This window comes from Cherax quadricarinatus, chromosome 14 (assembly GCF_038502225.1).
Source record: "Cherax quadricarinatus isolate ZL_2023a chromosome 14, ASM3850222v1, whole genome shotgun sequence".
Classification (NCBI taxonomy): Eukaryota; Metazoa; Arthropoda; class Malacostraca; order Decapoda; family Parastacidae; genus Cherax; species Cherax quadricarinatus.
Window position 1 is genome coordinate 41319543 of NC_091305.1, and position 15672 is coordinate 41335214.

The window sequence follows — 15672 nt, forward strand, 5'->3', positions numbered from 1 at the left end:
CAATAGGATGTCTTGCTGATTCCGTTCCATTGAGAACTACACTTAGAGATCTACCATGAAGGTAATCACTGAGGAGACATAGCATAGAGCCTGCAATTCCCAGTGCTTGAAGTTTTGCTAAGAGGCCCTGGTGCCACACCCGGTCGAAAGCACCAGCAATGTCCAGTGCTACCACACAGCTGACTTTGGATTCATCCAGTGACTGGTGCCACTTAGTGGAGAGGTTTAACAACAGATCAGCAGCAGAGTAGCCTTTCCTGAAGCCATATTGACGATCACAGAGTTGTGAGTGGTAGTCAAAAAACGCTGTCATTTGTCCTGAGATTATTGTCCCAAGGATCTTAGCAGTGATTGACAGGAGTGACACTGGTCTGTAGTTGCTGATTTCTGCTCTGCTCTTCTTTTTGTGAACAGGGACTACATTTGCCTCTTTCCACAGAGAGGGCCATTTACACTGTACTAGGCAGTGCTGAAAGATGCGAGTTAGAGGTGCTGCTAGCTGGTCTGCACATCTCAGCAATCTTGGGCTCAACTTGTCTGGGCCCACAGCCTTTTCTTGGTCAAGCGATTTAAGAAGGAAATGCATCTCCTCCTGCCTTAATGTCACCACTGACAGTTTTGACACAGTTCTTGCAGCTAGCCCTGGCTGCCTTCAAGAGAGAGCTGGACAGATACCTAAAGTCAAGTGCCGGATCAGCCGGGCTGTGGCTTGTACGTTGGACTGCGTGCGGCCAGCAGTAACAGCCTAGTTGATCAGGCCCTGATCCATCGGGAGGCCTGGTCATGGACCGGGCCACGGGGGCGTTGATCCCCAGAAAAGCCTCCAGGTAACCTCCAGGTAGCCAAGGAGGGTCCCTTGCTGGATCAGGAACTTGCATTTTTGTAGCAAAGTGTTCAGCAAAGAGGTCTGCCTTCTCTTGACTACTAGTAGAGGTGGTCCCATCCTGTCAATTTAGAGGTGGAATGAGTTCATCGGGCAGATAACCTTGTCTGTCCTTGACCAGGGACCACCAGGTTTTGGAGCCTACCCTACCTGATGCTTTTTGTGTCCACCTCCCATTTAGCAATGGCCCACTTTTGAACGTCACCCATATGCCTACAGGCTTGCCTGTGCAAGTTCCTGTTATAGGTGGTAGGATGTCTTTTATACCTTCGCCATGCTTTGTACTTAGCAGTAGCAGCCTCTCTACAACGAAAGCCAAACCAAGGCTGATCTGTAGGCTTTGTCACATATTGCCGGTGAGGAATGAGTTCTTGTTGTAGATTAAGGATGTGTCCAGTGAAGGCTTTCACTTGGTTGTCAACATCCCCTTGGAGAAGAGCATTCCAATCGGTGGTGGCGAGCTCAGAGCGAAGGGCTGGCCAGTTACCTCTTTTCCATAGCCAGGTTGTGTGTGTGGACTCCTCACCTCGTTCTGTTGGGATCTTAAGTGTTGTAAAAACAGCCTTGTGGTCAGACGATCCAACGTAGCCGAGGGGTTGACAAGTGACTATGCCTTCTGCCAGATCACTCATTACTGGGTCAAGGGAGGAGCCAGAGATGTGAGTAGGGAAATCAACAAAGTTTCTCATGCCAAATACTGCAAGAAGGTCATCAAAGTCCCACTGTATAAGGTGTTGGTTGAGGTCACCAACAATTATGATATGTTGACAGTTGTGTTGTAGCAGAAGGGAGTCAATATTTTCCATTAGGAAGTTGATGGGGTTTGCATGTTGCCACTGAAATCTGTACATTGCACATGCTAGTACAGAGGTACTAGTGTTTATGCAGAGCTTGAAGAATGTCATTTCAAGATGAGTAGGGGTGGCAACATCAATGTGCTGGGCATGAACACTTTTAGAGAAGCACACAGCAACACCACCTCCTTGCCCTTGCCTGTCTCTTCTCATCCATGAGGTGTAGCCAGCAATTCTTGCAAAATTTTCTGGAGTCCTGTCATCCAAAAATGTTTCAACAACAGCTATCATGTCGGGACGTCAAGTGTTCACAAAACTTTGTGTGAGCTCTCCAACATTGGTAATGAAACCTCTAATGTTGGCCGACAGGATGCTGATAGACTGGCTCCTCATGATGTGGTCAGCTTGAGGTGGTGGGTGTGTAGGGCATGTAAGGTGCCTGCCCTTGAGAGAGGTAGGGTACTGAGGCAGCTGCAGAGATGTAAGTCTGTGGTCTTGTATAAGGCAAAAGACCACCTGCTGGGCTGAGACAGGAGTAGCTGAGTGGGTGACATGTGAGAGTGTTCACCAATTCAGAGATCCTGCTGGTTTGTTCTGAGAGCAGGTCTCTAAACAAGTGGTCCTGTCTGTCAAGTTCCTTTTTCTTCTGACACTGGTCCTCCTGATGTCCTTTCTTGTAGCAGTAATTGCACCTGGTATCTCGCAGGCAGTTGTTGGTGGTGTGCCCCTTCTGGTGACAGTGAGAGCACAGCCTAGGTGCCTGGGAGGGTGGACTATGATTTCTTGCACCTCCTGTGTTTTGCAGATTTGTCCTCAGTTTCTGCCGCTGGGATTGTGTTAATGGAGGGTGAGACGGCCGTAGATGTCTTCCTCCTCCACGTCCTCTTCCCAGTCCTCTACCAGTTCTGACAGATGTGTCCCTGCTGTTTGTACTTTGGCACAGTAGGTGATCAGGTGCAGTGATAGTTCCCTGATTATTAACTGCACCAATCTCTGGTGGAGAAACTCCTGACTCAGAACTTGCCGATGAAGCACTGCTGCCAGATTCTGGAATAGTGTCGGCAGGTGTGCTGACAGGTGTAGGATCAGAGATGTTATGTGCACTGTCTAGTGGACTGGCAGTGGCTGAAGCAGAGATGTCAGGTGTAGGCGAATTAACAGATCCAAGGCTTCCTTCGTTGCTGGGAAGAGGATTTGTTATATGGGTATGAAGCATGGGGTGTAAATGTTGCAGCGAGGAAGAAGCTGGAGGTAGTGGGGATGTCATGTCTAAGGGCAATATGTGGTTCAAATATTAGGCAGAGAATTTGCAGCTTGGGAATTAGGAGGAGGTACTGAATAGGGTTTGTTGAGTTGGTTTGGACATTTAGAGAGGATGGAACAAAATAGAATGACTTGGAGAGCATATAAATCGGTAATGGAAGGAAGGCAGGGTAGGGGTCATCCTAGGAATGGTTGGAGGGGGGATAAAGAAGGTTTTGTGTTTGAAGGGCTTAAGCATCCAGCAAGTGTATGTGAGTGTTAGTAGGAGTGAGTGGAGGCAAATGTTTTTTAGGACTTGATTTGCTGATTATCAAATGGTATACAATACTGACAGGTTGGTAGATAAGACACATAGGCAACATTTAGGCAACTTTATTCCGAAACGTTTCTCCTACACAGTAGGCTTCTTCAGTCGAGCACAGAAAGTAGACAGGAGCAGTAGAGATGTGAAGACGATGTAATCAGTCCATCACCCTTGAAGTTGTAGATTTGAGGTTGTCAGTCCCTCAGCCTGGAGAAGTTCTGTTGCAAAGTCCAGTTAGTTCCAGACATTGGAACAGAACTTCTCCAGGCTGAGGGACTGACAACCTCAAATCTACGACTTCAAGGGTGATGGACTGATTACATCATCTTCACATCTCTACTGCTCCTGCCTACCTTCTGTACTCGACTGAAGAAGCCTACTGTGTAGGCGAAACGTTTCGGAATAAAGTTACCTAAATGTTGCCAATGTGTCTTATCTACCGACTTGATTTGCTGTTGGAGTGTAAGGAAAGTAACACTCATGAAGTGAAAAAGGGGAACCAGTTAGCCAGACTTGAGTCCTGGAGGTGGAAAGTACAATGCGTGCACTCTGAAGGAGGGCTGAAGATACTTGCAGTTGAGAGATGACTGGTTTGTTGAAGAAAAGAAAAAATTAATATGTGTGTTATTTCTTAGTGAATGAAGTTATTGATATGTTTTTAACTATGTAAATGTTGGTATGTATAGGGGTGGTCACTATGGTCGTGGACGTGGAGCTGGTAACTTAGGACGTGGTGGGTCCCGAGGTCGCGGCAGAGGTTCTCGAGGATATGGTCACTCTTTTGCATCTGTGGACCGACGAACCACCAAGATAAATGCTTCAGGATTTGAGCGAGAAGACAAAGAAGAAGTTTTAGCCCATTTTAGTGTAAGTTGAAATGTAGCTTAAATGTTTGTAAGGAAAGTTCATTTACTATATATCCTTTACTTTGTTTAACTCAGATGTGTTGAAAACGGTATAAAATACTGACAAGTTGATGATTAAAACACATATGTAACAGTTAGATATCTTTATTGTTGAAATGTTTCACCTACACAGTAGACTTCTTTGGTCAAATACAGATTCAGCAGGTGTAGTAGCAAAATAAAGATGATTTAATCACTCCATTTGCCTTGGAGAGGTGGTCCATCTCTCATCCTGGAGAAAAGTTCAGGTTGATGGACTGATTACATCATTATTATTTCACTACTACACCTGCTGGCTCTGTATTTGACTGAAGAAGCCTTCTGTGTAGGCAAAAATATTTCAACGATAAAGACTCCCAACTGTTGCACATATCTTAATCATCATCTCGGATATGTGTGAAGGCTATACTGTTATTGGTAAGTTTGAGTTTGATAAAATGTTATGAATATTATATACTTTAATGTTCCATTGTTTCTCTCTCAATTGCAATTGCTTATATTTGAAAACTCAGACCTAACAACAAATACAGCATATAAAATGCTGGCAGACCATTCCATAGAACAAACAAGCAGAGGATGCAAAACATTAGCAGAATATCCCATTCAGCTCTATTTTCGACCTGTTAAATTGTTCCAGTCAACCAAACTCATAGCTGTTTCGCTGGTAATCCTTCTGTCGATTGAGTACAAGAAACCACCCATTTACTTATTTCAACTACCCAATAAAGTGATCAGAAATTAGTAATTTGGCCAATTTCACACAATTAAAAAATTGCCAATTCCAAAATAGGGTTCAGAATAAACAATCTGGACATTTCTGGCACTAAAACATTTCCTGTGTTCATTAGTCATGTCCTTAGGCCATGCCTATATTACGCTTACTTTCCATTTTGAATTTTTATTCACACAAAAAATAGAAGATTTACTGTTATGCAGAAACTGCATTTTTTTTTTTTTCAACAAGTTGGCCGTCTCCCACTGAGGCAGGGTGACCCAGAAAGAAAGCAAATCCTCAAAAAGAAAGTACTTTCATCATCATTCAACACTTTTACCCGACTCAGACATAATTACCGTCTTTGCAGAGGCACTCAGATACAACAGTTTAGAAGTCCCTCCAAAATGTCAATATCCCAGACCCCACCTTTAAAGTGCAGGCATTGTACTTCCCATTTCCAGGACTCAAGTCTGGCTAAATCTATAATAACTGGTTTCCCTGAATCCCTTCACTAAATATTACCCTGCTCACACTGCAACAGCTTGTCAAGTCCCAAAAACCATTAGTCTCCATTTCCTCCTATCTAACACGCTCACACATGCTTGTTGGAAGTCCAAGCCCCTCGCCCACAAAACCTCCTTTACCCCTTCCTTCCAACCTTTTCGAGGACTACCCCTATCCCTCCTTCCTTTCCCTACAGATTTTTTTTTTTTTTTTTTATTATCACACTGGCCGATTCCCACCAAGGCAGGGTGGCCCGAAAAAGAAAAACTTTCACCATCATTCACTCCATCACTGTCTTGCCAGAAGGGTGCTTTACACTACAGTTTTTAAACTGCAACATTAACACCCCTCCTTCAGAGTGGAGGCACTGTACTTCCCATCTCCAGGACTCAAGTCAGGCCTGCCGGTTTCCCTGAACCCCTTCATAAATGTTACTTTGCTCACACTCCAACAGCACGTCAAGTATTAAAAACCATTTGTCTCCATTCACTCCTATCAAACACGCTCACGCATGCCTGCTGGAAGTCCAAGCCCCTCGCACACAAAACCTCCTTTACCCCCTCCCTCCAACATTTCCTAGGCTGACCCCTACCCTGCCTTCCTTCCACTACAGACTGATACACTCTTGAAGTCATTCTGTTTCGCTTCATTCTCTCTACATGTCCGAACCACCTCAACAACCCTTCCTCAGCCCTCTGGACAACAGTTTTGGTAATCCCGCACCTCCTCCTAACTTCCAAACTTCGAATTCTCTGCATTATATTCAAACCACACATTGCCCTCAGACATGACATCTCCACTGCCTCCAGCCTTCTCCTCGCTGCAACATTCATCACCCATGCTTCACACCCATATAAGAGCGTTGGTAAAACTATACTCTCATACATTCCCCTCTTTGCCTCCAAGGACAAAGTTCTTTGTCTCCACAGACTCCTAAGTGCACCACTCACCCTTTTCCCCTCATCAATTCTATGATTCACCTCATCTTTCATAGACCCATCCGCTGACACGTCCACTCCCAAATATCTGAATACATTCACCTCCTCCATACTCTCTCCTTCCAATCTGATATCCAATCTTTCATCACCTAATCTTTTTGTTATCCTCATAACCTTACTCTTTCCTGTATTCACTTTTAATTTTCTTCTTTTGCATACCCTACCAAATTCATCCACCAGTCTCTGCAACTTCTCTTCAGAATCTTCCAAGAGCACAGTGTCATCAGCAAAGAGCAACTGTGACAATTCCCACTTTGTGTGATTCTTTATCTTTTAACTCCACACCTCTTGCCAAGACCCTCACATTTACTTCTCTTACAACCCCATCTATAAATATATTAAACAACCACGGTGACATCAGACATCCTTGTCTAAGGCCTACTTTTACTGGGAAATAATTTCCCTCTTTCCTACATACTCTAACTTGAGCCTCACTATCCTCGTAAAAACTCTTCACTGCTTTCAGTAACCTACCTCCTATACTATACACCTGCAACATCTGCCACATTGCCCCCTTATCCACCCTGTCATATGCCTTTTCCAAATCCATAAATGCCACAAAGATCTCTTTAGCCTTATCTAAATACTGTTCACTTATATGTTTCACTGTAAACACCTGGTCAACACACCCCCTACCTTTCCTAAAGCCTCCTTGTTCATCTACTATCCTATTCTCCGTCTTACTCTTAATTCTTTCAATAATAACTCTACCATGCACTTTATCAGGTATACTCAACAGACTTCTCCCCCTATAATTTTTGCACTCTTTTTTGACCCCTTTGCCTTTATACAAAGGAACTATGCATGCTCTCTGCCAATCCCTAGGTACCTTACCCTCTTCCATACATTTATTAAATAATTGCACCAACCACTCCAAAACTATATCCCCGCCTGCTTTTAACATTTCTATCTTTATCCCATCAATCCCGGCTGCCTTACCCCCTTTCATTTTACCTACTGCCTCACGAACTTCCCCCACACTCACAACTGGCTCTTCCTCACTCCTACAAGATGTTATTCCTCCTTGCCCTATACACGAAATCACAGCTTCCCTATCTTCATCAACATTTAACAATTCCTCAAAATATTCCCTCCATCTTCCCAATACCTCTAACTCTCCATTTAATAACTCTCCTCTCCTATTTTTAACTGACAAATCCATTTGTTCTCTAGGCTTCCTTAACTTGTTAATCTCACTCCAAAACTTTTTCTATTTTCAACAAAATTTGTTGATAACATCTCACCCACTCTCTCATTTGCTCTCTTTTTACATTGCTTCACCACTCTCTTAACCTCTCTCTTTTTCCTCCATATACTCTTCCCTCCTTGCATCACTTCTACTTTGTAAAAACTTCTCATATGCTAACTTTTTCTCCCTTACTACTCTCTTTACATCATCATTCCACCAATCGCTCTTCTTCCCTCCCGCACCCACTTTCCTGTAACCACAAACTTCTGCTGAACACTCTAACATTACATTTTTAAACCTACCCCATACCTCTTCGACCCCATTGTCTATGCTCTCATTAGCCCATCTATCCTCCAATAGCTGTTTATATCTTACCCTAACTGGCTTCTCTTTTAGTTTATAAACCTTCACCTCTCTCTTCCCTGATGCTTCTATTCTCCTTGTATCCCATCTACCTTTTACTCTGTGTAGCTACAACTAGAAAGTGATCTGATATATCTGTGGCCCCTCTATAAACATGTACATCCTGAAGTCTACTCAACAGTCTTTTATCTACCAATACATAATCCAACAAACTACTGTCATTTCGCCCTTCATCATATCTTGTATACTTATTTATCCTATTTTTCTTAAAATGTGTATTACCTATAACTAAACCCCTTTCTATACAAAGTTCAATCAAAGGGTTCTCATTATCATTTACACCTGGCACCCCAAACTTACCTACTACACCCTCTCTAAAAGTTTCTCCTACTTTAGCATTCAGATCCCCTACCACAATTACTCTCTCACTTGGTTCAAAGGCTCCTATACATTCACTTAACATCTCCCAAAATCTCTCTCTCTCCTCTACATTCCTCTCTTCTCCAGGTGCATACACGCTTATTATGGCCAACTTTTTGCATCCAACCTTTACTTTAATCCACATAATTTTTGAATTTACACATTCATATTCTCTTTTCTCCTTCCATAACTGATCCTTCAACATTACTGCTACCCCTTCCTTAGCTCTAACTCTCTCAGATACTCCAGATTTAATTCCATTTATTTCCCCCCCACCGAAACTCCCCTACCCCTTCAGCTTTGTTTCACTTAGGACCAGGACATCCAACTTCTTTTCATTCATAACATCAGCAATCATCTGTTTCTTGTCATCTGCACTACATTCAAGCATCCCAGTTTTATAAAGTTTTTCTTCTTCTCTTTTTTAGTAAATGTCTACAGGAGAAGGGGTTACTAGCCTATTGCTCCCGGCATTTTAGTCGCCTCATACGACATGCATGGCTTACGGAGGAAAGATTCTTTTCCACTTCCCCATGGACAATAGAAGAAATAAAAAAGAACAAGAGCTATTTAGAAAAAGGAGAAAAACCTAGATTTTTTTTTTTTTCAACAAACCGGCCGTATCCCACCAAGGCAGGGTGGCCCAAAAAGAAAAACGAAAGTTTCTCTTTTTAAATTTAGTAATTTATACGGGAGAAGGAGTTACTAGCCCCTTGCTCCTGGCATTTTAGTCGCCTCTTACAACACGCATGGCTTACGGAGGAAGAATTCTGTTCCACTTCCCCATGGAGGTAAGAGGAAATAAACAACAAGAACTAGAAAGAAAATAGAAGAAAACCCAGAGGGATGTGTATATATACATATATATGCTTGTACATGCATGTGTAGTGTGACCTAAGTGTAAGTAGAAGTAGCAACATATCCCTGTTATCTAGCGTGTTTATGAGACAGAAAAAGAAACCAGCAATCCTACCATCATGCAAAACAGTTACAGGTTTCTGTTTCACAGTCATCTGGCAGGACGGTAGTACTTCCCTGGGTGGTTGCTGTCTACCAACCTACTACCTACAGATTTATATGCTCTCCAAGTCATTCTACTTTGATACATTCTCTCTTAATGACCAAACCACCTTGACAGCCCCTTTTTGGGCTTCTGACAAATACTTTTAGTAACTCCGCACCTCCTCCTAATTTCTACACTTCAAATTCTCTGCATAATATTTACACCACACATTGGCCTTAGACAGGACATCTCCACTGCCTCCAGCCACCTCCTCGCTGCAGCATTTACATCCCAGGCTTCACACCCATATAAGAGTGTTGGTACCACTGCACTTTCATACATTCCCTTTTTTGCCTCCATAGATAATGTTTTTTGTCTCCACATATACCTCAATGCACCAGTCACCTTTTTTCCTTTAATTCTATGGTTAACCTCATCCTTCATAAACCCATCTGCTAACAAGTCAACTGCCAAATATCTGAAAACATTCACTTCTTCCATACTCTCTCTCCAATGTGATATCCAGTTTTTCTTTATCTAAATCATTTGATACCCTCATCACTTTGCTCATATCTATGTTCACTTTCAACTTTCTACTGTTAAACACCCTCCCAAACTCATCTACTAACCTTTGCAACTTTTCTTTAGAATCTCCCATAAGCACAGTATCATCAGCAAAAAGTAACTGTGTCAACTCCCATTTTGAATTTGATTCCCCATAATTTAATCCCACTCCTCTCCCAACACCCTAGCATTTACTTCTTTTACAACCCCATCTAAATATAAACAACCATGGTGACATTATACATTCCTGTCTAAGACCTACTTTTACTGGGAAGTAGTCTCCCTCCCTTCTACACACCCTAACCTGAGCCTCATTATCTTCATAAAAACTCTTTACAACATTCAGTAACTTATTACCTATTCCATACACTTGTAACATCTGCCACATTGCTCCCCTATCCACCCTATCATATGCCTTTTCTAAATCCATAAATACAATGAAAACTTCCCTAACCTTTATCTAAATACTGATTGTAAAAATTATAGAGGAATAAGTTTACTGAGTATACCAGAAAAGTGTGCAGTAGGGTTATAATTGAAAGAATTAGAGGTAAGACAGAATGTAGGATTGCGCATGAGCAAGAAGGTTTTAGAGTGGGTAGCGAATGTGTGGATCAAGTGTTTACATTGAAGCATATATGTGAACAGTATTTAGATAAAGGTAGGGAAGTTTTTATTGCATTTATGGATTTAGAAAAGGCATATGATGGAGTTTGGAGGGATACGTTGTGTATCTTTATACGTATATGCTTCTAAACTGTTGTATTCTGAGCACCTCTGCAAAAACAGTGATAATGTGTGAGTGTGGTGAAAGTGTTGAATGATGATGAAAGTATTTTCTTTTTGGGGATTTTCTTTCTTTTTGGGTCACCCTGCCTCGGTGGGAGACTGCCGACTTGTTGAAAAAAAAAAAATATGATAGAGTGGATAGGGGAGCAATGTGGCAGATGTTGCAAGTACAGTGGACCCCCGCATAGCGACCTTAATCCGTGCAAGAGGGCTGGTTGTTATGCGAAATGTTCGGTATGCGAATGAATTTTCCCCATAAGAAATAATGGAAATCAAATTAATCCGTGCAAGACACCCAAAAGTATGAAAAAAAAATTTTACCACATGAAATATACATTTTCCTACACACAAAGAGAAGGATACATGCACAATAGTAGAGTAGTACATGCACAATATATATTGTGCATGTACTACTCTACTAAATGAAGAATAAATGACACTTACCTTTATTGAAGATGCAGCAATGACTGATGAGACACTGTGTCCTGGGAGTGCCTTTTTCTCCTGAGTACTGTAGGTCCTGTTTGGCATTTTCTTCCAGAACAGGCCTTATCACACTGTGTATGCCACTACGATTCTTAAATCTCTCAAACCAACCTTTGCTGGCTTTAAATTCACCAATATGAGCACTAGTTCCAGGCATTTTTTCCTGTTCACCTGGGTGTTAGTCGACTGGTGTGGGTTGCATCCTGGGAGACAAGATTAAGGACCCCAATGGAAATAAGTTAGACAGTCTTCGATGACACTGACTTTTTTGGGTTATCCTGGGTGGCAAATCCTCTGGGGTTAATTGTTTCTTGGTATTCTCAATAAGCCACACCAACAACGATGCTACAGCAGCAGCAGCAGCTGACGGTGGTACAGCAGAAACAGATGATGCTACAGCAGCAACAGACGATGCTACAGCAGCAGCAGACGATGCTACAGCAGCAACAGACGATGCTACAGCAGCAGCAGACGATGCTACAGCAGCAGCAGACGATGCTACAGCAGCAACAGACGATGCTACAGCAGCAGCAGACGATGCTACAGCAGCAGCAGACGATGCTACAGCAGCAGCAGACGATGCTACAGCAGCAGCAGACGATGCTACAGCAGCAGCAGACAATGCTACAGCACCAACAGATGATGCTACAGCAGCAGCAGACAATGCTACAGCAGCAACAGACGATGCTACAGCAGCAGCAGACGATGCTACAGCAGCAACAGACGATGCTACAGCAGCAGCAGACGATGCTACAACAGCAGCAGATGATGCTACAGCAGCAGCAGACGATGCTACAGCAGCAGCAGACGATGCTACAGCAGCAACAGACGATGCTACAGCAGCAACAGACGATGCTACAGCAGCAGCAGACGATGCTACAGCAGCAGCAGACGATGCTACAGCAGCAGCAGACGATGCTACAGCAGCAGCAGACGATGCTACAGCAGCAACAGACGATGCTACAGCAGCAACAGACGATGCTACAGCAGCAGCAGAAGATGCTACAGCAGCAGCAGACGATGCTACAGCAGCAGCAGACGGTGCTACAGCAGCAGCAGACGGTACTACAGCAGCAGGAGCAGCTGACGGTGATACAACAGCAGCAGCAGCTGACAGTGCAGCAGCAGCTGACAGTGCAGCAGCAGCTGACAGTGCAGCAGCAGCTGACAGTGCAGCAGCAGCTGACAGTGCAGCAGCAGCTGACAATGCAGCAGCAGCTGACGGTGGTACAGCAGCAGCAGCAGTACCACCAATAGTAGCGATGGTTGATTGGGGTTTATTATACAACCTGGCCAGCTCGGAGACACGCACTCCACTTTCATACTTATCAATGATCTTTTTCTTCATCTCTATAGTAATTCTCACCCTTATTGCTGTAGGGTTGGCACTAGAAGCTTTCTTGGGGCTCATGGTCACTTATTTTCCAGAAAAAATCACCAAAAACACTGTAATAATACGAAATGTTCCGATTGTATGCTTGGATGTTACCGCGGAGGCTGGCTGGTAAACAATGCCACCGGTGGAACATGTGAGCCTGGCTCAGGCCGCACATTGGACGCGTCTCGGACGAAGGGCGGTGAGCGGGTTTTTGGGCGGTATGCGAGGCAAAATTTTTGCAATCAAAGCGTCCGGTATGCGGATTGTATGGTATGCGATGCGTACAGTATGCGGGGGTCCACTGTATATGGAATAGGTGGTAAGTTACTAAATGCTGTAAAGAGTTTTTATGAGGATAGTGAGGCTCAGGTTAGGGTGTGTAGAAGAGAGGGAGACTACTTCCCAGTAAAAGTAGGTCATAGACAGGGATGTGTAATGTCACCATGGTTGTTTAATATATTTATAGATGGTGTTGTAAAAGAAGTAAATACTAGGGTGTTCGGGAGAGGGGTGGGATTAAATTATTGGGAATCAAATACATAATGGGAATTGACACAATTGCTTTTTGCTGATGATACTGTGCTTATGGGAGATTCTAAAGAAAAATTGGAAAGGCTAGTGGACGAGTTTGGGAGTGTGTGTAAAGGTAGAAAGTTGAAAGTGAACACAGAAAAGAGTAAGGTGATGAGGGTGTCAAATGATTTAGATAAAGAAAAGTTGGATATCAAATTTGGGAGGAGCATGGAAGAAGTGAATGTTTTCAGATACTTGCGAGTTGACATGTCGGCGGATGGATTTATGAAGGATGGGGTTAATCGTAGAATTGATGGGGGAAAAAAGGTGAGTGGTGCGTTGAGGTATATTTTTTTTTTTTTTTTTTCAACAAGTCGGCCGTCTCCCAACGAGGCAGGGTGACCCAGAAAAGAAAGAAAATCCCCAAAAAGAAAATGCTTTCATCATCATTCAACACTTTCACTACACTCACGCATAATCACTGTTTTTGCAGAGGTGCTCAGAATACAACAGTTTAGAAGCATATACATATAAAGATACACAACATATCCCTCCAAACTGCCAATATCCCAAACCCCTCCTTTAAGGTGCAGGCATTGTACTTCCCATTTCCAGGACTCAAGTCCAACTATATGAAAATAACCGGTTTCCTGAATCCCTTCACTAAATATTACCCTGCTCACACTCTCTCCAACCCTTTCGAGGACGACCCCTACCTCGCCTTCCTTCCCCTATAGATTTATATGCTTTCCATGTCATTCTACTTTGATCCATTCTCTCTAAATGACCAAACCACCTCAACAACCCCTCTTCTGCCCTCAGACTAATACTTTTATTAACTCCACACCTTTTCCTAATTTCCACACTCCGAATTTTCTGCATAATATTTACATCACACATTGCCCTTAAACAAAAATGTTATCTATGGAGGCAAAGAAGGGAATGTATGAAAGTATAGTAGTACCAACACTCTTACATGGGTGTGAAGTTTGGGTTGTGAATGCAGCAGCGAGGAGGCGGTTGGAGGCAGTGGAGATGTCCTGTCTAAGGGCAATGTGTGGTGTAAATATTATGCAGAAAATTCGGAGTGTAGAAATTAGGAGAAGGCGTGGAGTTAATAAAAGTATTAGTCAGAGGGCTGAAGAGGAGTTGTTGAGGTGGTTTGGTCATTTAGAGAGAATGGATCAAAGTGGAATGTCATGGAGAGCATTTAAATCTGTAGGGGAAGGAAGGCAGGGTAGGGGTCATCCTCGAAAAGATTGGAAGGATGGGGTAGGGGAGGTTTTGTAGGCGAGGGGCTTGGACTTCCAGCAGGCGTGCTTGAGTGTGTTCGATAGGAGTGAATGGAGACGAATTGTATTTGGGACCTGACGATCTGTTGGAGTGTGAGCAGGGTAATATTTAGTGAAGGGATTTAGGGAAACCGGTTTTTTTTATATAGCAGGACTTGAGTGCTGGAAATGGGAAGTACAGTGGACCCCCGCATAACGATATTAATCCGTTCATGAGAGCTCATTGTTATGCGAAATTATCGTTATGCAGATGAATTTTCCCCTTAAGAAATAATGGAAATCAAATTAATCCGTGCAAGACACCGCAAAGTATGAAATAAAAACATTTTTACCACATGAAATATTAATTTTAATACACACAAACTGAAAAAGGCATGCACAATTACATGACACTTACCTTTATTGAAGATCTGGTGATGATTGATGGGATGAGAGGAGGAGAGAGTCTTAATGTTTAGAAGGGGAATCCCCTTCCATTAAGACTTGAGGTGTCAAGTCCTTTTCTGGGGTTACTTCCCTTCTTCTTTTAATGCCACTAGGACCAGCTTCAGAGTCACTGGACTTTGTCACACAACATATCTGTCCATAGTGGCCTGTACCTCTCGTTCCTTTATGACTTCAATAAAGTGTTTCACAACATTGTCAGTGTAATAGTCACCAGCACAGCTTGCAATAGCTGTGTGAGGGTGATTTTCATCCATAAAGGTTTGCAATTTCAGCCACATTGCACATATTTCCTTAATCTTTGTAGTAGGCAACTTCTTCAATTTCTCTCTCCCCTCCTCCGAACCAGTTTCCTCAGGTCTGGCCTCTTGCTGTTGAAGTTGATCTATCAGCTCATCAGTGGTTAGTTCTTCATTGTCCTCCACCAACTCTTCCACATCATCCCCACTAACCTCCAACCCCAAGGACTTCCCCAATGCCACAATTGATTCCTCAACTGGCATACTCCTCTCAGGGTTAGCCTCAAATCCTTCGAAATCCCTTTTGTCTACACATTCTGGCCACAGTTTCTTCCAAGCAGAGTTCAAGGTCCTCTTAGTCACTCCCTCCCAAGCCTTACCTATAAGGTTTACACAATTGAGGATATTAAAGTGATCTCTCCAAAACTCTCTTAGAGTCAGTTGAGTTTCTGAGGTCACTACAAAGCACCTTTCAAACTGAGCTTTTGTGTACAGTTTTTTGAAGTTTGCAATAACCTGCTGGTCCATGGGCTGCAGGAGAGGAGTGGTATTAGGAGGCAAAAACTTCACCTTAATGAACTTCATGTCTCCATAAAGTCACTCTGCCATGCCAGGGGCATTGTCTA

At 43.1% G+C, this 15672-nt stretch overlaps 1 protein-coding gene across 7 annotated transcripts in view; it reads left to right on the plus strand.

Moving 5' to 3' along the window:
- swm (Zinc finger protein swm) overlaps positions 1 to 15672 on the plus strand; it is a 243197-nt gene that overhangs the window by 209755 nt on the left and 17770 nt on the right. For all 7 annotated transcript variants that reach the window (XM_070084978.1, XM_070084981.1, XM_070084976.1 and 4 more), the window contains one exon: positions 3931 to 4111. In XM_070084978.1, coding sequence (XP_069941079.1) covers positions 3931 to 4111 — 181 coding nt within the window. The remainder of the gene's footprint in view (positions 1 to 3930; positions 4112 to 15672) is intronic.